Source organism: Paralichthys olivaceus, chromosome 6, assembly GCF_024713975.1.
Source record: "Paralichthys olivaceus isolate ysfri-2021 chromosome 6, ASM2471397v2, whole genome shotgun sequence".
Taxonomy (NCBI): Eukaryota; Metazoa; Chordata; class Actinopteri; order Pleuronectiformes; family Paralichthyidae; genus Paralichthys; species Paralichthys olivaceus.
Window position 1 is genome coordinate 11,420,774 of NC_091098.1, and position 21,622 is coordinate 11,442,395.

The 21,622-nt window shown below is 39.5% G+C and overlaps 2 protein-coding genes across 5 annotated transcripts in view; both read right to left on the reverse strand.

Moving 5' to 3' along the window:
- Positions 1-478: 478 nt before the first annotated feature.
- The window catches only part of espn (espin), a 38,381-nt gene continuing 17,237 nt past the window's right edge, over positions 479-21,622 (reverse strand). For 2 of the 4 annotated variants that reach the window (XM_069527374.1, XM_069527373.1), the window contains exons 9-15: positions 18,758-18,989; positions 17,412-17,465; positions 13,285-13,430; positions 12,263-12,646; positions 4,089-4,168; positions 3,127-3,147; positions 479-2,560 (exon numbers count right to left, since the gene is read on the reverse strand). In XM_069527374.1, the coding sequence (XP_069383475.1) occupies positions 2,413-2,560; positions 3,127-3,147; positions 4,089-4,168; positions 12,263-12,646; positions 13,285-13,430; positions 17,412-17,465; positions 18,758-18,989 (1,065 nt within the window). In that variant the 3' untranslated portion in view covers positions 479-2,412. The remainder of the gene's footprint in view (positions 2,561-3,126; positions 3,148-4,088; positions 4,169-12,262; positions 12,647-13,284; positions 13,431-17,411; positions 17,466-18,757; positions 18,990-21,622) is intronic. The other 2 variants (XM_069527376.1, XM_069527375.1) reach the window with 1 other exon arrangement.
- Positions 7,513-12,250, reverse strand: LOC138410579 (espin-like protein). Its single transcript, XM_069527379.1, has one exon. The coding sequence runs from the start codon at positions 10,679-10,681 to the stop codon at positions 8,579-8,581; it is 2,103 nt and encodes a 700-aa protein (XP_069383480.1). The 5' UTR covers positions 10,682-12,250; the 3' UTR covers positions 7,513-8,578.

Consider the following 21,622-nt stretch of genomic DNA (forward strand, 5'->3'; position numbering starts at 1 on the left):
TAGGGGGTTTAGAGGTTTTGATTTGATGTTTCTTATTTAAATGATCAATTTACAGCAGTAACCATGGAAACTGTTCTGTCTGTGGCACCTTTTCTGTTGTATTTAGTTTATTTTAAATCTTATTTTGACATTTTATCCCCCTGACCTCTTCCCTGAGCGGTGACATGTACATTCTTGTATGTCCGACTCTGAGTTAAATTCAGCTTGCTTGATCTAAGGTCACTCAGCCTCATCAAAAGCTGAACATTATATTAATCCAGATATGATTTATTCATGAGTTTCATTGTTGTACGACTCATGGATTTTATCGTACACACGTTTCTGTTGGTGACAACACAAGCACATTCTGAACTGTTGATTACAGATTTATTTTCTTCATTTTTAACGGTCTGAAAATATAATTACACATGAATTAGCCAACATCCTATTCAAGCAAGGCTGAGACATGTAATATTATGGAAACAATGAAATGACAAAGTTCTGAGAGGGTCACTATATACAGAGATTTTATATATATATATATATATATGTATATAATAAAATGGCGATGACATTCACATCATTTTCATTTTTAACATCATATATGGCATCCGATGAAAGTGAATTCGAATATTTCCAAATGATTCCCTAACTAGGATCATGCATATATAAGCTCCATAACCTACATTTGTAAACATAGAGAATAATTTCCATCATGTGGGAATATCAATGTGTCGTATTCAGAAAGACGCACTCATGGTCGTGAGTTTACTTTAAATGTCAGTACACAGCTTAATGCTTTGCTAACGTTTAAAATGTGCATGTCTCCTCAGTTCTGTCACAAATATTCATCTCAGATTTTCCACATTTTCATACAATCTTGCACCAATGAATCCTGTAATTTCTCAAACACCTTGAACTGTACAGACCATGGAAATAAGATGTAGGATAATCAACTTGGCATTTGTGTCCGATCAGTCATGTAAAATGATTTGCGAGAAATGTCTAGAGTTAATTAAAGAGTTTGTATCATATTTCTGATCAGGTGTTTTACCTAAGATTTCGTGTTGAGTATTGAAACTGGACTCTCCACATTAGTGGCGGCAGATTATTACTGACACACTGACATGAAACTGACACAACATAAGGACATGTTCCATTCTGATGTTGCTGCTGTTTCTGGCAGACAGAGAGCGCTGTGTAAGCAGATCTGCTCATCAAAGATTTATCCTCCAGGTTAGTGGGACAGAGGGCAGAACAGCACACAGGACAAACTGATGCCTTTTCTCTGCTTTTGCAATATTCAGTTTTCGCACACGTCTACTGTCTGGTCACATATGCATGTATACGTTTTAAAAATTTTATTTGGAAAAGTCCTTATTCAAATAGAAACCATCAGGATAGTATTCACACATTTATGTGTCTTTGTTGTTTCTTTGAAAATCCAGGGCCGTGGGGTCGAATGGGCTTAATAGTACATCACAACATGCTCGATACACATTCTGCAACACATGCACACAACATTTCACATTCATAATCACAATAGCTTAACATTTAGGTCACATATAGAAAAATGAAATTGAAACATTGCAGCTTTTTTTCTGAGTGACAATTAATAAAATTTGATTTGCAGTTACTTAATCTTTTTTTCTTTCATTCTTTCAAATAGGATATACAAATATCAATATTCCAAATCCACAGAGAAGCTGTTCTAAAGAAACCGATTAGTTTGAGCTGTGTTAGGATCGTAAGATTATGACTGTGGCAGTAAAACCAAGCCGATTAGAAAGTGCTTCTACAAGTTTGATAAAAAAATATCTAATGACTAAGTGTATAACATGATAAAGATGTGATTCTGTCTACATACATAATGCATTAGCTGCTCTGCGGTGATCTAAGCCTTTGCTGAGTATGTCCATCCATTCTGTTATGAAGCTACAGTACCTGTCAAAGCTTTTCTTAACAGTGAGTGGGGATAATAGAGGGAAAATATGAATGCAATAACAGGCTTTTTCCCCCCATGGCAAAATGACCTTGTCAATCTATCACACACCTCTTAAATCTCCTACTGTATGTAGAATAGCTTATATTGATTTGCAGAAAAATATCCAATGGAAAGATACTAGAGATAATCATTATTTGAGGCAGGAGAATCTCTGCCGACAGTTTGTGTTTAGGTGACATTCAGTGGGAGGTGGAGGATTACGCTGCTATGTTTCATCAGGGCTGAGCCTCGGCGGCCCAGTGGAAAGCAGCAGCCACAACACGGTTCCCTGTGTGTCTGGAGGTTCAGAAGAGATGGGCTCTCCTCCTCTGTCTAGTACAGGGTGCAGGGGGAGGCTTAAAGAAGGGGAGGCATTCAGTGAAGGCCTTGGGGTGAGCGTGTGAGGGTGGGGAGGTTCTGCAGGGCAGAGGAGGGGGAGATGACCCAGTTCACTGTTTGGCTGTATCCCCTTTCTTTAAGATAATCTGCCGCTGCCAGGGGGCCAGCTTGGTCTCGTCGTAGCCGAGGGTCCGCAGCCGCTCCAGCTCCGTCTTCTCCTCCATCGCCTTGGCCTGTTTGGCCTTCTCATCTGCTTTTCTAGACGCAGCCACCAAGGAAAGGTCAAAAACAAAACAGTTAGAATCATACAGGAAAAGTCCACATTCAATTCATTCATCTTCTACATTGTATTCACATATAATCATTTGGTATTTGCTTCTGTCCAAAGCATTTCTACAAATAAGGTGGAACTTCTAAGAAGACAATAATGCAAATCTATGTGTGACGAGCGCCTCATTCTTTAGCAGTGTTAGCTCTGTCATGGAGAAGGAAGTGGTGTAGAGTATAGGTTGTACTTACAAAATCACTGCACTTTTTCTGACTGTGTACAGACAAGTTTCCTCATAGTTTTTTAACACTGACTTAGTTAGTATCTAGTTTGGGGCCATTAATTAACGAGCTGTTTCGTTACAGTCTCCAGCATCATGTTAGATAAACTGTCTTAACCCTGTTTGTTTTAACAGTGGAATCAACACTTTATCTCACACTCAGAGATTCATCAATTTATGATTTTCTGAGGAGTTCCCATCTTTTCATTAAACACGTTCACAATGTTTACGATGTCATGTAAACATCTCTTTGTGTAGTGCATCGTGTTTTCTTACCTTTTTTGTTCCCTGTCACATCAGGAGAACGTAAACACAAGAAGAAAAGGAGTAAATATCGTGCACTGCAACAACAAGTTATTCCACAAGTTAAAAACAGTGTTGATGCACAATTATATAGCAATAAAATACTATTATCGTTGTAAGGTCTGGCTCGGGGTAAAAACAAATACATACAGAGAATGAATGCAGCTTCTGTTATAATCTAGTTTGACAGTCATAACAATTACTTCCTTCAAAAACAATTACTCCTGTTGAATAGCTGTTGATGTGCACTTCCACTTCCAAATTGCTGCCATTTTATCAGGCACTGTTTAACACCACACTGCTGCAAGTGGCAGTACAGCTCAACTGCTGTTTTGGAGCAGTGATTTCCAGGAAAAGAAAATTGTAGTTTCATCTGGGTGAAACTAATAAACTGTAAAGACGTGGTACTGGATCGGTACATAGATTTGCACACTAACAGATGCAGGATACAGCATTTTTGCAGTATGAGAGGTGTTTCAAATGCAGTGTTTCCTGTGGATCCAGAGGTTTGGTGTGTTGGCAATGTGTTTTATGTTGTTTGTACTTAAAGAGTATTCAGTCTGACAATTGAATTAGGATTAAAGATATTAAAATATTGAAGTATCTGGCTCTGAACATTTTAAACATATGCACAAGATATATGTTACCAGGTCGGTAAACAGGATGAGATGGTTATTATTTAGATGAGCTTTTAGATTTGCATTGTATTAGGTTAGTATTCAAATATTTCCTCTGGGATTTTGTGTGTGTGTGTGTGTGTGTGTGTGTGTGTGTGTGTGTGTGTGTGTGTGTGTGTGTGTGTGTGTGTGTGTGTGTGTGTGTGTTCAAAATTAAAAAACTTGTCACTAACATATACAAACTTAATCTTCCCCCAATGACCCAAAAAATATGGTACAAGTAGAGATTAAACAGCACAACACAGCTTTGTTACTCACTTCTCTTCGTCCAATTTCTTCTTCATCATGTCTCTCCTCCAGGCTGGCATCGAGGCCAGGCGTGCTGCCTCCTCCTCTGCCTGTAGACGGACAGAGGGGAGAGACAGATAGGGGCCCACACCAGTTGGTAAAGGATCGTAATAGTAACAGCAGCCCTATTATCCTGCTTTACATGACCATATCCCCCATAGTGAAGAGATAAGCCTCCAACAAATACTGAAGAGAAATGTTACCTGAAAATGTTACCTGTCTGTCAAATAAGAATGCTCATTTATAGATGGTGTGGGTAAGAAACAACACAGTAACCCTCCTAAAATACAGTCTGTGTTGTTGTGGAACATCCGATGGTTGGCAGAATAATGTTATATAGTCTAGTGTTCCCCTAAGACCCACTACCACTGCAAAACACAATCCGAGGGGAAACACTGTAGTCACATCAGTCAATCACTAGTTTTAATCGAAATTTGTATGCTAACAAAAAAAAAATCTTTTGAAACTGATATTTGCTGCAATAACCTGCACATGTTTGAAAGTTCTCATTTCAGTTTTTGATGGTGTGTTTTATTTATTTTTTGTGACTCAATAAACCTTCTCACTGACTCAATAAACCTTCTCACTGAAACTGGAGTTAATTGGAATCTTTAGGTTTCTGTATTACTTTATAAAATAGAAAGCACTCAGTGGAGCAAATACAGGCTGGGTGATATGACTTCAAATGAGTATCATGATTATTTCAAACTTTTACCTCAGTTACGATAAATGACAATTATTTTATGGCACCCTACCCCCCACAGGATCGTGATCAGCGCGTCATGTTAGGTCTCATTTTGTGGGCAGCAGGTGAACTGTGTCTGCGCAAAATGTTGGACCTTTTTTCTGTGTTTTTAAATACATGTCTCATAAACTCTAGAGCGAATCAAACAAACACAAAGGAAACTTCAGTACTGTACGTGTCCTAATAACGTCCTAATTAGATTAGTGCTGGTGTTTATTGTTAACTTGTAAAGTGAGGGCAGATCAGTGGGAGAGTGAGGAGGGAGGACATGAAGGAAGGTCGTGGAAACCCAACAAATCGTGAATGTGAGCACTGGGGAAGGTATTAACCAAATAAGCGACATGAGATTACATCATTTAGAGGTTATAAATGTTGTTTTCGATAGATTTTCGGTTAATTGCCCAGCACAACATTAAACACATTAAATTCTCCATTTCCAGATTTTGTTTTGGATATGCACCAAATTGTAAACACTCATAAATATCAGTTAACTCAATGTTAAAGAAAGAGGAAGAGAAAATCCTGGATCCACCCCCTGATCCTGATCCGTACGGACGTTTTTTGCGTAATCCTGCAAACTAACTGACAGTCAAACAAACGCAGACAAACAACCCAACCCCTTTGGTTAAGGTAATGAATCACAGGTGGGATTGAGGTGTTTCCACATCACATAAGATCTCTGTAAATGTTGGAGAAGGTGGTAAACATCTGCTTACAGAGAAAAGTAATGAAATGTTAGTCCACCTATTAGTTCAACCAACACATTCGTTCTCAAATGTCAAGTTTTTGTCAAACAGCCTTTATGGAAGACCTATAGGACTAAATGCTGAAAATACACGTAGTATACTGAGTAAACTCACATGAGTACTTACAACAGCAAACAACTCACAATAGGCAGGTACTCGTCTCCTGTGTCTTTGAGTTAAAATAAAGCCTTTTCAATAGACAGGACTTTGTTTTACAGGACGTTCTCTCAGACTGTGCACTCACACAGTAACTGGATCCTTTACTCTCTTTCAGCCTGTAATTGGAGGTGCAGCAGCCAGAGGGCAGCCATCTTGGATATCTCATCTTCACCTGAGAAGATACATTATCCTTTCTGCATTCCTTTAACTGAAGCATTTCACTTGCCCTGGCAGACCCAAATCCAGGTAAGATTATCTACACAGTGAATGTTTAATGATTCCCCTGGGAATTACAGAGCAAGAAAAAAAAAAGCTAAAAAAAAAAAAAAAAAATCCCAAATTCTAATTAGCTATTTATTCTTCGATGATGTGAAAATAGTCAACAGTCCCTTGGTTTTACCTTTTAAATGGGTTATGTAGGGCAACAATAGCAACAATATTGTTCCTTTTTTGCAATGATTTAGTGACGCTATAGATTCACCATACTTTAGTCTAATTTTGGAAAAAGATATTATTGAACTCTGACATATCCCCTAAGGAACAGCATTAGTGAATGCACTTGATAAGAATCAAACCTGTGACCTTACATAAGTTAAAAGATTGGAGACTTTTATTTCTGAAAGATATCACTGCTGTCGGAAAGCTTTCAAATTTAAACTTGTTTCCAATAAACACTAGAACAACTAACAAGTAAAGGTAAAAGTGAAGTTCATTTTCTGCAGTAGTTATCAAGAGTTGCAGGGCCACGCCAGTTTACAAATAACGACAGTGATAGCTGAATCTCTACTGAAATGTATTGCCAGGAGTGTATCCATCTGAGCCAGGTAGCCAGTGCTTTGCATTAGCCCGGCAAGCATCCATTACAACCAATAATAGATAACTCAGGGGAGCTTCTCAAACTTCCTGATGTATCAGTTGAAACTTGTATGACCAATGATTGTGCCTGTTAACTTTTCCGGAATTATCAGGCTCACATGATGAAATTTCTGGTTAGACAGATGCTTTATTATTTAAAAAATATGAGTTGTTATGTGCTGGGTATTTATGTAGTGATAATGCTACTAAATGTCAGAAGAATACCTTAGTGGAAACTATAAGTTACTTGTATGTTGGGTCACTTTTTTAATCTGAAAGATGTCAAATTAGAATATCTGTTTCATACCTTCGGATACATCTAAGTAACTATTAACAGCAGGGTAGTATCTATTTTGTACTAGTTAGAAAACTGTATAAAGGACACAATGCAAATAGGCCTAACACTGTATGGTCTGGACAACTGTTGAAGTGGACAGAGAATTCAAATAACAGTATAGTTATATCAGGAATCGCAGTTTCTCTTGAATTAATGGACAATTTGAATTTTTTTTTGTTGTTCTTTTGCTAATCCTCCTAATTACATGGACTTTGTACCTTGACTACACATAACCTAGACTGTATAATTCCATTGTCACCCCACACTTTTTGGTGTGCTGGTTCCATTCATCAAATGCTTTACATAAATGCAAATCTATAAATATACCTTTAGTTTTACCAGCTGACTCCCTTCCTTTCTGGGCTGTGAGTTGATCAAGGTTCTCTGTAACCTCCTTATAGCTCCTGTAAGCCACGGATAGCATGACAGCGGGTGGTGCTAAGAGGGTTATTTGAAGGTAATCTTGATGCTGCAGAGGCCGCACTATGAGAATAGTGTGGTTCTTGACGGCTACGAATGTCGCAGTGGAGGATTACACATAAAAGAGCTTGGTGTTTGAAAGTGGCCCATTTACTGGTACAAGAGGTGATTGTTTGGATTCTCTCCAAGATAGAAACAACATGTTACAACACATATTAATTTGGATTTACAGTCAGTCAGGTAAATTCAATGTTTATCACTAGAGTAACCTCCAACAGTTAGTGTAGAAATGTAAAGGAAATAACTACTGAAATCCTATAATCACAAACTTTATTTCTAATAGCAATATAGAAATCAAATAATAAAAGACCACAAATTAAATTAAGATCACAACAATTGAAGTAACAAAATTATGGAATGAAATAACTACAAACTCTTAAATTGATGTTTAATTCACATAATAAATTTGTAAGATTAATTATTCCATTTGATATAAATTTGTAAATTTCAAGTTCTGAAGTACTAATACATGGTCACTAAAATGGTCAACAAAAGTCACAAAGGACCTTTCATTTACCACAGTGCTAATCTTTGCAATGTATACTGAAAGGCACTCATTGTGTTAAGGGACCCACTAAGTAACCTTAAAATCCTAAGCAACTGAAGACCTAGATTCATTGCATTTGAGTCAAGCAACAAAGTGTACTGAATTATACCACTTCATTAAACCATCACCATTTCATCTCTAGCAGCTGTAGAAGCTCTGAGTTGAATTGTGAAGTGATTGCTTGTCTTCTGAGGTGGTGATGTCAACATGAAATGCAATGTCAATAATTCAAGCCAAGTTATGTCCTTCATTCAACAGAAAATCAAAATAATAATGATAAACAATGCACTTGGCATTTGCAATGGCAAATCTTCAGCTTTAAAAACTTGCTTTCCCATAGGCAGTGTACCATGGCAATACACACTCTATCTTTTCATCCACTTAGGGCAAATGCAAATCAAAAAGTCAGCACAGCTAAGTGGATGCTCTTTGCTTCTCTGTAGTTAAGTCCCTTATGTTGTCTAAACGCGAATACACCAGCTTAGTTTCCTCCCTCAGCATACTCCACCGTGCAGATTTTCCTGGTCCTGTTCTTCTCTCTTTGGTTGTACAGGTGAACTGGGCTTTTAGTCAAGCCCAAATCCATAGATGTTAAATATCAAAAAGCTCTGCTTCCTTTTCTTTCCAAAAAGCAAAGCTTCGGTCAATGTATCTGATGATCTCTTCATTGCTAAACTCTTTTAGCTCGTAGATAAGTTTAATTGAGTCTCCATTACTTTCATCTCTTGGTGGAGGTTTATCAACATGAGGTTCCTCTAGGATTTTAACAGTAACAGGTGGAATATCTTTCACTGGATTTAGTCCTGAGCTTTCTGTTGTGTGCTGTGTTGTCTCAGCTTTTGCTGTTGTGTCAGCTTGTTGTAGAGTTTCAGTTGTCGAGCTCTGTATATGATCCTTGAGTGAACTATTTCCATTAGAAACCACCGTCTCACTTGATGACCTCTGCTCAATGGATTTCACATCCCCCTGAGCATTGTCCTCCATTGAGTTTCTCAGGGTTCTCTGCTCTACACACTGGCCATTATTAGATACACCATCATGGGTTCCAGCAGGTGATGAGGGTAACCCATCTGATGGGTTGTGTGGGGAAGGCAGCACAGGTGGAGTAGACTGTGTGTTTGGAAGCAGAGGTGCAGCATGGGTTGGTGGCGGAGGAGGTGGAGGATGTGAAGGTGGGGGAGGAAGTGATTCCTGGGTTGCCATGGGCATTTCAGGAGACATACAATGTAGTGAAGCTGTCATTACACCTCCCCCCTCATCACAGTCTCCAAAATACTTCAACTTTATGTCTTCAAAGCCGTCGGGCCAGTCTCGTTTCCCTCTCTCAATTTCTTCCATGACCTCCTTGTGAAACTGCCTTATGAACTCCCATTTCTGGCTACCAAGACGGTCAAACATCTCATAGCACAAAAGGTGGCGGAATTTCCGCTCACTGCGAGACATGTTCATCTCCAGCAACTGGAAGTATCCCAGCATGAAAAGGTCGAGGGTTAGACTTTCATAACTCACAGGTGACCCATTGATGTGCGGCAAGAAGTGCTCTGGCCAGTAGATCATCTGGGCACGACTCAGTCTGCGGATCTGGCGTGTGGGCACTTGACTCATGATTGTCCTCCAGTGGCCGATCAGATTCCCTACTACCTGCTTTGACTTCATGAAAAGGAGGAGCTTGTCATCTTCACTCTCTATCTCCGTACCAATCTGTTCACTGAATTGGTTGTAGTCCTCCCAGTCCACATCTAAATGATTTCCTCTCCTGCTTCCATATTTAGTCCGATAAGACTCAGAGATTGTGTACTTTCGCCAGTGTTCAAGGAACAAGAATACGATCCTCTCTTTCCTCATTTCAATGCATTCCTGGACATAGCTTAGATCTGTCTGCACCTCTAAGCTTCTTGTTAGTTGGCCATTATTTAAAATAGGGTCTGCAGACAGAACCTGATTGAACTGTTCAATGTTAGTTGGAGCCATTATCTCATGAGGGGCATATGTCTTTGGGGCATGAGATGCAATGATAACGGGTTCTTCAACCATTGGTAAAACTGATTCCTCCACTGAGGGTAAATGTCCATTGCTATTAGATTCAAGGACTGTAGCAGAAGAACAAGGGACAGCTTCCTGAATTGTCTCTGGAACATGATTAGACTCACTTACCAAAGGGAGGGATCTCTTACGTTTGTAAACCCTATTTGCTTTGTTGTCTAAAGACTGTGACTGATTCTGAATTTCATAATTGGCCTTGAGGTTCTTCACTGAAACCCCACACTGCTTTATCTCATTCTCCACATCCTCTCTCGTGGAGAAGGACTGAGACCGTCCAATAAATCCAGTACCAGCTGATCCTGCTGTTTCAGACTGACCTGTGCTCACACTCCTTGCCTCTTCCTGAGAATATACTGGGCATACAAGATCCAAGATATCTATCTCTTTTCCCCCCAGTGTGGCGAGAAGAATGGCCATACTCTTGAGTAGTGTGGAAATCTTACTGCACCAGGCTGGAAGATCTTCAGCCTGGCCATGCACCTGCTTTGGATTAACTGAGAAGTGCCCTTGATGGAGGGCAGCAGAAACTGGTAGGAGCTGGTGCAGCTCATGCTCTAATTCTTCCAGCTCCCTCTCGACTTCTGACACCTTGTGCATGACCTGGAGGTTCTCAATTTGCTTCTCAATACGATTAAGGTCAGCCTCTGTCATCAGTTCCCCAAATGGGCCCAAAATGGCATTGTGGGTGGGGGAGTAGTGCCATTCCTGAGGCTGGTAGTGTCCACTTGCCGCAAACTAAATCAGAGGTCGAAGGAGACCAGAAGACAAGAAACAGGGGAAGGAGGGAAGGTTTCTTCAGCTCTAACTTCCTGGTGTGAATACATGATTCAGTGCAAGTCCAACCTCACACACAGGTTTTACATGGATTTAGTGGTGCAATGGCACTGCCTCATTAAAAAGCATAAATCTTTTTACATTTATTTTGAGTGAAAGAACATTAAAAGCTAATATTTGAAATTATATTTAAAATATATCAATAGTGATATGTAGAATTTTGCTGTAAGTTACAAGATTACATTATGTATGTTTAGGCATTTGACACTGAGACATTCTAACATCTTTTTTTGCTTAATCATCTAGTTTTCTCCTAATTTTCTTTCTTTTCTTGTCAGTTTTTGATGTTTAAAGAGTGACTTTGAACACACTGAGAATTTTGTTTCTACTGATATCAAGCAGGTGAAAATTTCATCTTGCTGCATGTTCAGTCTGCAACCCAAACACGATGTAACACTGCAGTGTGACATCACTGTCGGGTACTGGCACAAGTGCAGCTGACAGACACACTTCAGTCCACACCCAACAGTGACAGGAAAATACTGTCGCTAAAGGTGCAAGAGTTGAAACTGTCAACCGAGAGAGGTCAATGCAACAAAATGTTTTTCTGAATAATAGACCTGGTGAAGAATTACCAAGGTCATGATCTGCTTTCCAAAAAGTTTATACAAATAATGTTCATTATAAATTCAGTATTTTACTACAAATGTAGTTAGTAAAATTCTCATTATTCTTTCTGTATTGTTATTATTACTGGTTGACCTGTAGTGTGAATGGGTCCGGCATCACACCACTGAATCGGCATGTAACAACTTGAAGCCGCAAAACTCCCATCAAACACCAGCCCACACTGTGTCCGTACGCCAAGTGTGTTAATGATGTGATGGGCACTGTAGCCAAGTATTCAGTTCACTGCAATCCAAACATCTGTTCAATAAATATCAAAAGTAAACATGCAAAAAAAAGTTAAAAGAAATTGGGAGATGCCAGATTATCAAAATTAGAACGACATTTCAGTATTTGACTGAAACCATGGGCAGCTTAGGCTCTGGCAATTTGTTTTGATGATGAGAATAAGGAAGGTGGTGGCTATTACCTGCAAAAATGCTCAAAAAGCCATAATTCAACAATCTCCCTCAGCTGTCATGCATTGGTACCAAATGAACATTTAAGCTTTTTGACTTCACCCTCAAATAACCGACTGACTAACAAGTCAAATAAACATACGTCATGCATGAATATATTAAAAACATATTAATACAACCTTGTTGTTCAAAACCACAAAAGACCACACTCAAATTCAAATGCCTGTTATCCCCTTTGTGGTGGTAATTATTTGAAACTAACTGAAGCCATCAAGATTACAATGCATTTAAAATCTACAGGACCACAAATGGGGATAGCTAAGACACAACAAAACATCTGGACCTTAGTGAAGCCTTGCAGCTCTATGCCTACCTTGCGCTTGTGCTCGTCCTCCTCTTGCATCTTGACCTGAAGCTTCCGCACCATCACCTGCCTCTTCCATTCAGGTATTGCTTTTCCCTGTTCATCATGAGTAGGCACTAGCGCCTCCACGTCAGCAAGGCTGGTCTTCCGTCCCGACTCTGCTCCTGCAGTGCCACCACCACCGCCACTGTTCCCATTGATCACAGAGTTAGAGGGCAGTTGCTCGTAGCTCACAGAGGTCGATATGGTTCTGCCAGATCCAGAGCCTGTAGGACTAGGGCTGGGACTTGGGGTGGTGGGTGGGGAGGTGACAGGCGTATTGGATAGTGGTGGAGATGATGGTTTGGCTGGTGGGCTAGATTTGCGTGTCTCTGGTGGAGATGTAGCGTTACCCTGGAGGAAAATAAAAACAAAGATACACAGAGGAGCATGGGTCACAAGACAACTGATTACTGGATTTATTTTCTTTAACAACCAGTCTTCTTTACATCCTAGGACAAATCAAGCCAGAATACATTACTAAGCATTGCTGGGCACATTAAATGTGTCACATGATGTAGAGGTTTCTTTAGATCACGATACATGAACCAGTTTCCTGAGAGAGCTGATCCATCTTTTAATCATCCTTTACTGAGCTGAAGGTTAATGCTACATTTTGTGGAGACCATGCTGACCATGTTGACTCTTCATAAGGTGACAGTTACTCCTCAGCCTTTAGGGACGATGGCAGTCATAACAGTTATGCACCATTTAGAGGGAACAATGCAATATATTTTGAAAAAAGTATTGCAGGTGGTGTTTTTCTTTGCAGATCATCTGATGACCTTGATAAATATATACAATTTCTATAGATCTAGTTGCCCCTTCGATTGTTTTACTTCATTTCTGTGTCTTGTGCATTAGTTTCAACTCAGTTTGCATTTCTTGATTTAAATGGGGGCAGAGCAAAAACCTTGCCTACATTTCTAAAAGTGGCCATTTTGTAATTTACAGTGAATGTTACATAAATGTATCATCAGTAGTGGACTTACATTGTTGCCCGTGGGTCCACTGTTGGAGAACACAGTGGTGTAGCCTTTACTGTGAGGTGTGGGCTTCAGGCTCTTTCCTGCTTTGATCTCTGCCAGCAGCTCCGAGTTGTCGCCAGTGGGGGACATCATGTTGAAAGATTTTGTACCTGCAGACAAAAGGACAGAGCAGAAAAGTGAAACCAGGTAGACAGAAAGAAGGAATGGAGTGAGAGAGAGAGGGAGAGAGAGACTCACTGAAGAAGAGGGAGTGAGAGAGGGGTTGGGTGGCATTTCAGTGTTAAATATTTCATCCGATCAGGCAGGTAACAATGCTGACCTGGAGCAGATTGGACAGTCATGGGAGGTCACTGTGGTGTACTGAGCCACTGTCTCATGGACGCGTTTATTTCTTTTTAGATTTGTTTGGTTTCATTATGTTATTTTCTTTTAAACCTCTTCAACCGTCTTTGGATTAATCAAATGGTCAACCAGCTACCTCACAATATATTTCAAAGACAAACAACAGAGTACACAGACAAAAGAAAATTGTTCATCAACTTCGAAAAAATACCACAATTTGTCACGTTTTTAAATTAAAGTTATGATTTGTTTGACTTGTTCAATTTAATTTTTCTGTTATCAGTTGATGTAACTGAACTGAATTTTTTAAGTTGCTCCAATATTTGTCCTTCTAACCATTTGCAGAAACTTCATTTTCTCTCTACCACCTGTTTTGTTGCGTTTGTCTGCTCTTTAAGTGTTTTATTGCTGTCCTGCCATTAGGCAGCAGGTGGAACATAAACGACACAATTGGATATTTGGTCAACAAAGTGCAATACATAGATTGTAAAAAAGGCGTCTAAATGAAGGATTTACATCTTAACTGATGTTACTGACTTTGCAAATAAACCAGTGAGAATTTGGCACAACAGGCAACCATTGCATCAGTCTGCAGTTGCATTGAGCCAGGATTAGATGGGGAGGAGCAATTCCAAATCATTTCACTACAGTGAGTCCAAAGAGAGGAGGCGCACAATCTCTGTCTAGTTTTGCCCTATTTTAATATACACAGTTAAGCTGCAGCTGAGCTTTCATCTTTTTAAAAAGTAGGTTAATGTAAAAATCTAAACATTCAGCTTCCATGGATCCTAATCAGCTTATAGTGAAGAATGAGCAACTTAAGACAGATTTCAACTCTAACCTCTAATGCTACACAGAGGAACTTTGTTTTCAGATAATTCATGAAATTTGAAATGTCAATCAGGCAAAGTAGTGCTTCTATGTGAGGCCACATGAATCTATCAATGAGCAACATTTCAAAATGGTGATAGTATTACATGACAACCCTATTCAAATACGTACAAACAGCAAAACAATTGAAATGTATAAAAATATGGAACAATGTAGCTGTTATTTTAGCATTATTCATACAAGTAGCTTTTAACTTGTATGTCTACTGTAAAAAATCCAAATCAAACATAATTAATGTTAATGTTAATGTAATTTACAAATAAACCAAAATTATAGCTGCTACACATGTAGTTTTACAACATTTAAATTTCACACATTGTGGCTCAAATACATTAAGATTGAACAGCGACAGTACCTCACCTGTTTGAATGTAAACCTCCAATGAATTGAATTTCTTCAATGCCTCATTGATCTCTCATTTTCTACTTGGGGAATAAAGTCCACTCGTAAAAATGTTCCCTGTTGAGGCGACCACAATGGGGTCTTGCTGGACATAGAGCTTCACTAGCCTGCCACCCCTCCTCACTCTCACGCGCTCTCCCTTTCTCTGTCTCTCTCTCTCTCTCTCTTTCTCTTTCTCTCTCTCTCTCTCGGGGAGGAGAGACCAGCTTTCTATTAAAGAACCATCATCACAGTTGGGGGAAATCTAAAGGAATCACCAGTAACTGGAAGTGACAGCGAGCCAATGGCAAGCTGGCCAGGAATTAACACACGCGCACGCGCACACTTGGACAGATTCTGTCAGCTGCAAGCACACGCACACACACACACACACACACACACACACACACACACACACACACACACACACACACACACACACACAAAGTTACCCTTCAATCCCCAGCTCGTTAGTCCACCCTACTGGACCATTCCCATCCACAAAAAACCTCACACAACTGACTCACACATGCACTGATGACAAGCATACAGTCTCGCCTCACATTTACTGAATTACAGAGAGGGAGAGAGACTGGTCAACAACATCCTTTACACATTATACAATCCATTATATCTTTAAACACTTGTACACACGCACACCTTTCCTGGTAAAAAGGTTGCAGATAAAAGAAACAACTGTTGAACCCTGACACACTTTTACAACATGTGACAGCTCCTTCAATGTTCAGTCAGCAAGTTATATTGTTCAGTAAATCTTCATTGACAGATGAATGGCGTGAGAGCAAAGAATTATAAAACTTTTATTGCATCCAATACGTGCAACTTAAACTATTGGCATTATAAAGAGCCTACCTTCACCCATTTATGGCTGAGTATCCACAGTAAGATGTGTAAGACTGGAAGGTTATGCTGCACTCAAGCTGGTGAGCTCACACCAGTTTCACTACACCTCCATATGCATGTGTTAAGTCAAAGGCCGTGTATGCGTGCGAGTTAAATTCTGTTTGGGCTAGGGGTGTGTACTGAGCAGGTCTGTCACAGTGAATGCAGAGGAGGGTGGAGCTCTGACAGGTCGAGAACATTTGACAAATGGCCTCTCATCATCACAGCACAAAGTTTTCTGCTCTGGGTTAAAAGAGCAGCCGAGCTGCTGTATCTGTTGACAGCTGTGCGGTCGCAAAGCAATCAGATATAGTTGTGTTCTGTAAATGTCTCGTAAAAAAAGTAGGATCCACTCTATCCTGTTAATCAGTGCAAACAATAGTGGACCTCTAACCATTACAATCTTGCAGCATTTTAAATCTGCCACCTGGTGTGTTGCCTTCCTCTCAATCAGCATCTGAGCTGTAAACTCATCTTGGGCTCTGGGATGTGTTGGTTTCATTTCATTTTACAACCACCTAAATGCCTGTTTATTACCTTGTTAATGCTACAGAACTAATCATATAATTAGAGAGCACTCGCTGCTCTTTAGTGCTAAACATAAAGATGCATCCTGTACAATATAAAAACTGCAATCCTCGTCTCTCTTATCAATGGAAAACAATAGAGCTTTGAACTATTCACGAAGAGCGTTTTCTCTCTGCCACCTGTTGTGTTGCTGTTGTCTCACTATCTGAGCTTCTTCTTGAGCACTTGGATGTGTCGATTGTTTTTAATTTTATGACCACCTAACTGCCTGTTTATTACCGGATTAACGGTGCAGCACAAATCATGCCGTTACTGAACATACACTGCTCTTTAAGTGTTTTATTGCTGTCCAGCCATTAGGCAGCAGGTGGAACATAAATAAATGGCACAAAGGGATATTTAGCAAACAAAGTGTAACAAGATGCTTAAATTAATGATTTACAGCTCAATTAATGTGATGTGAATTGAAATACTTGACCCTGGTGATAATAAATATTTAAAACCTTCTTTTAAGGAAACAAATAGACAAAATATTTCCTACTGTAAATATTTTATCTTGTCCAATGGAAATAATTCCTTCTGTGATGGCTGTTTTTCATATTGGCAAAAATTTAGGAAAATAAACAGAACATTATAAGTTGTAGTTGGAACGTGATTAATTGTTGCCACAGTCCAGATGAATCAGATGGGTTGTTGTTGAAGGTAATTGTGGTGTTCACTTGTTGAATTAATGGTGATTTAGCTTCTTCCTGTAGGTGTTGTTCTTTTGTCTGCTGAGCCATGTTGTATGTCAGGCTATCTACACGCTTCTATTTCTTTTGAACAATGGGCTTTTTGTCCTATTGGAAATGAAAACCCACTACTTCCAGTAAAATCTTTTTTTTTAGAACAACTTGTTGCTGTAAAAAGCTGCATACACAAGTTGATTCACTGCTGTTTGAAATAGGTCAACGACACAGACCAAATACTTCTAAGGTCTTATAATCATCTGAGGAATGTGTGGAGGCCTGTTGTTAAATGTGATGTATAAGCTGAAACTGAATGAACTGATTTAGTTGAAAGACTGCTTGGCAATCTGTACTTACTCTTCATCTGTCTTAGTGCCACTCCCTCTGCTTGAGAGGCGGAAATATCCCCACCTTGACGAAGCAGCAGTGAGGAAAAACCATGGCATGCAAAAAAAGAAATCAAACAAACCAAAAAAATTGGGAGAGAAACAAGTGGAAATGGAGCAGGTGAAAGAGGGAACATGTAGGTAGAAGAGACGTATATTAAAGGGATAATGGGGAAAAAAAGATTAGACTCACAAAAGACAAACACTTGACAAACAGCTGAACATTTTATAAATACGAGGTACATCAATGATGTATTATCTCCTCACTGCACAGTGCATAAGCATTATATCAATATATACTGGACTTTTTTATATTGTTATTGATTAAGATTTTATTGCAATAATTATTGAGTTATTACTCAGCCCTTTTTTTAGCTTGTGTCACAGTCAATTATCAGCATGATACTGTTGATTGACGTCTGAGCACCAGTTACACAGACCCGATGTTTTTGATGGTTTATTTATTTGAGGTTGACTGGACAAAGTTATGTAGATTTCTTATGGGTCCTTCATACCTATGTGCTAAATCGGCCTTTGTTCATTATATAATTTATTGTTTTTGCTATTGCTTGATTATCGATTCATTAGAAAAGGGCAGAATGTCTTTCTGTAAAGTCTTTTGTGGTATGTCGGTGAGAAATGGTGAATTGAAATTAATTTGAGCAGGGATTACTGATTTTATGACATGCAGCCCACTAAAGATGTTCAACAAATGTTAACAAACCTTTTGAATCTTGAATCAATTTGTGTATTTTGGTCAAACTGCTGCATTTCACCCCATAATTCTTCAGCCTTGCACTTTTTCAAGATTCATGGGCTCCTTTACATTTAATTTTAGGAGGCTTCAATTGGCTAAATGTGGTTTATACTCTGTATCACCCTGAACACCCCCACCCCTGATTCCCATTTAATTTTAAACACTTAACAAAAACACAACATTTCACAGTTAAAATTTCCCTGTATCTAAAACAGGCTTGTTCACTATCAGACAGCAGCATCCAGGACAGCGGGGCACTTAAGGAAATGGATGAATACTAAACCAGTTGTCAAGGTAATCTAAACCCAACATCATTAATTTATAATCTGTTATTTAGGATGCAAGGGTCAGACTCAACTCATCTGTACCCAATGAGATTTACATGTGCACATGATCCTTTTATGAATAGTTGTGCAATGTTCATTCAAAAGACTATGAATAAATGTGTTGTCTTCTTTGTTAAAGACTGTGAATATATGTTGAGTCTTAGAAAACAAGTAGGAAATAAAGGGAAACAAAAAATTGAAAGGATGGAGGGGACATTTTTTAGGAACACTCACTTCCTGATGAGGAGGATGGGCGTCGCTGGTTGGTGAAGGTGGAACTGGCGTTATTGTGGGTGGTTGGCATCTCTGGGGGCAGTGGAGGAGGTGGAGGGGGGGTTGGCGTTGGGTTGCTTGGGGGAAGAGGCGGTGGAGGTGGTGGAGGCGGGGGCGGGACCGATTCCTCCATGGTGCCATTCTCAGAGCTGTGGGCGGGACTGTCGTTTGGCTCCTCCAATAACACAGAGCCCTTGAAAGAGGGAGGGACGGGGGCAGAATTAGTCCGTCATGTTTTAAACCATTCACTTGTTGTAGTAACCCCTGCTGGACTCTCTTAGCAACCATATTAAATGTATTTATCCGTTGTCCCCTGTCTGGTCACTGCTAACAGGAATGAGACAGGTGCACCATGCAGTTCACTTTAAAAACACTTTAATGTTGATAATTAATTAAAATAACAAATCTTTATTTTTTGCTTTTTTTAATTAGTGTTATTTTTGCATTTCATTTATCAGATTTTATTTTATTAAAACATAAACATAATTGAATTGTTTTTATTCACACATTGAAAACAAATAAATGAGTTTATGAATAAATCAAATAAATGAATGTGACATTGAGTTGGCTTCCCTGCCTGCATTGGCCTGCAGCTCAAACTCCTGCTGTGCTGAGCAATCATTAAATTCTTGCACACCGACTGTTGACTGTGACAGATGTATACAGCACAATAGAACCCCCTTCCCTCTGCTTCCTGCCATCTTTAATCAACCCATAAAGACATAATACCCTGTTGCTAATAATGACGCTAATATGATCTAATCTCTCGGGAGAACTTCACAGGGAAAACTGTGAGAAGGCGCCATCTGTCACTGCAAGTGATAGTGCTTTAACCCCCACGCCCTGCACTCCCCCAGCGTGCACGCGTCTGACACACTCTGAAAGCGTGCCATAACCCTGTTGGATGCAAGTTAATAGGCCGTGACGTTTAACTCGACCCCGCCCCTCCTGTATTCTTCAGACGCGTGCTCATCATTGTTGCCCCCTTTACTTTTCATACCCCCCAGAGACCTGGGGAGTGGGGGCATGTCCAGATGGGTCTTGGCAGCACGTGCCGTTGCTCCTGTTGATTAGCCTGTCCATCTGCTACGGTGCCTCTGAGACCAGGAAGTCCCCACTGAGGCTTTAATTGGCTAAATGTGGATTATACCCTGTATCACCCTGAACACCCCCACCCCTGATACCCAGGAGATTATAATCCCCTGGGACACTGATGACTATCTAACAGACTCTCTTCATTCAGATGCCTGTGCTGGCATGTAGCAGCAAACAGGTTTAAACCAATAACCTTGGAACACCTGAAGTCATAGTCAGAAATTTTCTTTGATGAATCTTTAAGGTTACGTTCAAAAAGAAATGTTTATTTTTACTAGTAATGTTGCATTTTGTCCAAACGTGTTTTCACAAGAAAATTTATTCCAGAGCAACAGCAACTAATGCCAGCTCAGAGACCTCAATTCAAGATAAGAGAAATTAATACAACAAATCACAAGAATATCATGAGCTGGGACTAACGCACACTTATGTATAAAACAGATCATTAGCCCTAGATGTATTTTCTGGTTACTGAATCCCTGTTGCTCTGTCTGTAATTGTCCCGGGTTTGTTCTGTCGTAGGTTCTTGCAAAGTTTACACAACAGAGTGGTCACTCAAGAGACGATGGAAATGAGGAAGTATTTGCATCAAGTGGGGGAAAAACAGCTCAAGAAGACACAAGATTATGTAACATGCTGAGTAGCATAATGCACAGGCAAATAGTGCAGCAGCCAGAGTGGTAACCTAATGCCAACATGCCGTCACCCGGCCAAACCTAATCCTGAAAAGACACCTTGTAAGGAGCTGAGATGCCCACACAGCACAGTACAACAGAGGCAGCTGTTGTTAGTTACCAGTTTTAAAACCTATACCAACATCCTCCTTTGAATTTCAGCCCATATTCTATTGTCTTGCAATTTACAATTTATGCTATGTTAGACAGTAAAGTTTAAATTGTTTGTGAAATGTAGCCATTAAAAAGCAAAACAAAAACACAATATCAATGCTGATCTGGAATCAGCCGCTGCTCTGAATTAAGTTACACCACATCAAAGTGAAAATGCAACTAACTTTGTGAGATGATGTGGTTTTGAGAGATTATCTCCCAATGGATACACATATAGTGCGCAGTGTTTCACCACCCTCTTTTAAAATAATCCACATGAGGTCAGTGCTTGTTGATACCCTTCAAGCAGTATACAGCTATTAATCATCAGAGTCATCAGAAGAAAATCTTTCCTGTATCAGACGTTTGCAGAGGCACATCTAAATTAGCCTGATGTGTTTTGGGAATGAGTACTGTGGAAGGATGAACTTAGAGAAAATAACACCTTTCCAATTGTTTAGCACGAGAGTGGATCTGGCATGGTTTGGTTACAACCTGTCTCATAAGAAAAGTTTAAAGAATTGATTCAATGTCTGGAAGCAAACATTACAAATCTGCACAAAAGTTAGGATGAAACGAGCATCATGGCTTCTACAACAGGGAAATGATCCTAACTACACCTATAAATTCACAAAGGATTACTTCAAAAGGCCCAAGCTGAAGGTTTTGTTATTGACCTAGGTCAGCAGACCTAAACATTATCCAAAATTCAAAAGGAAGCAGTGCATGATGATCTCAGGCTTTATAGAGAACGACCAGAAGAAAAATCCTCCAAACGAGAACTGAAAGACTCTTAGCTTCTAAAAGAAATGTGCTACAAGCTCTGAAAGTAGATGGAAATTAGTACTGACCACTTTTGTTTTAGATCTTTTTTGTAATTTTAAATAAAGTGTCATCCTTATCT

Coding starts and splice junctions, on each gene's coding strand:
- LOC138410579 (XM_069527379.1), bottom strand. CDS start 10,681: ATGACAGAGGCTGACCTTAATCGTATTGAGAAGCAAATTGAGAACCTC.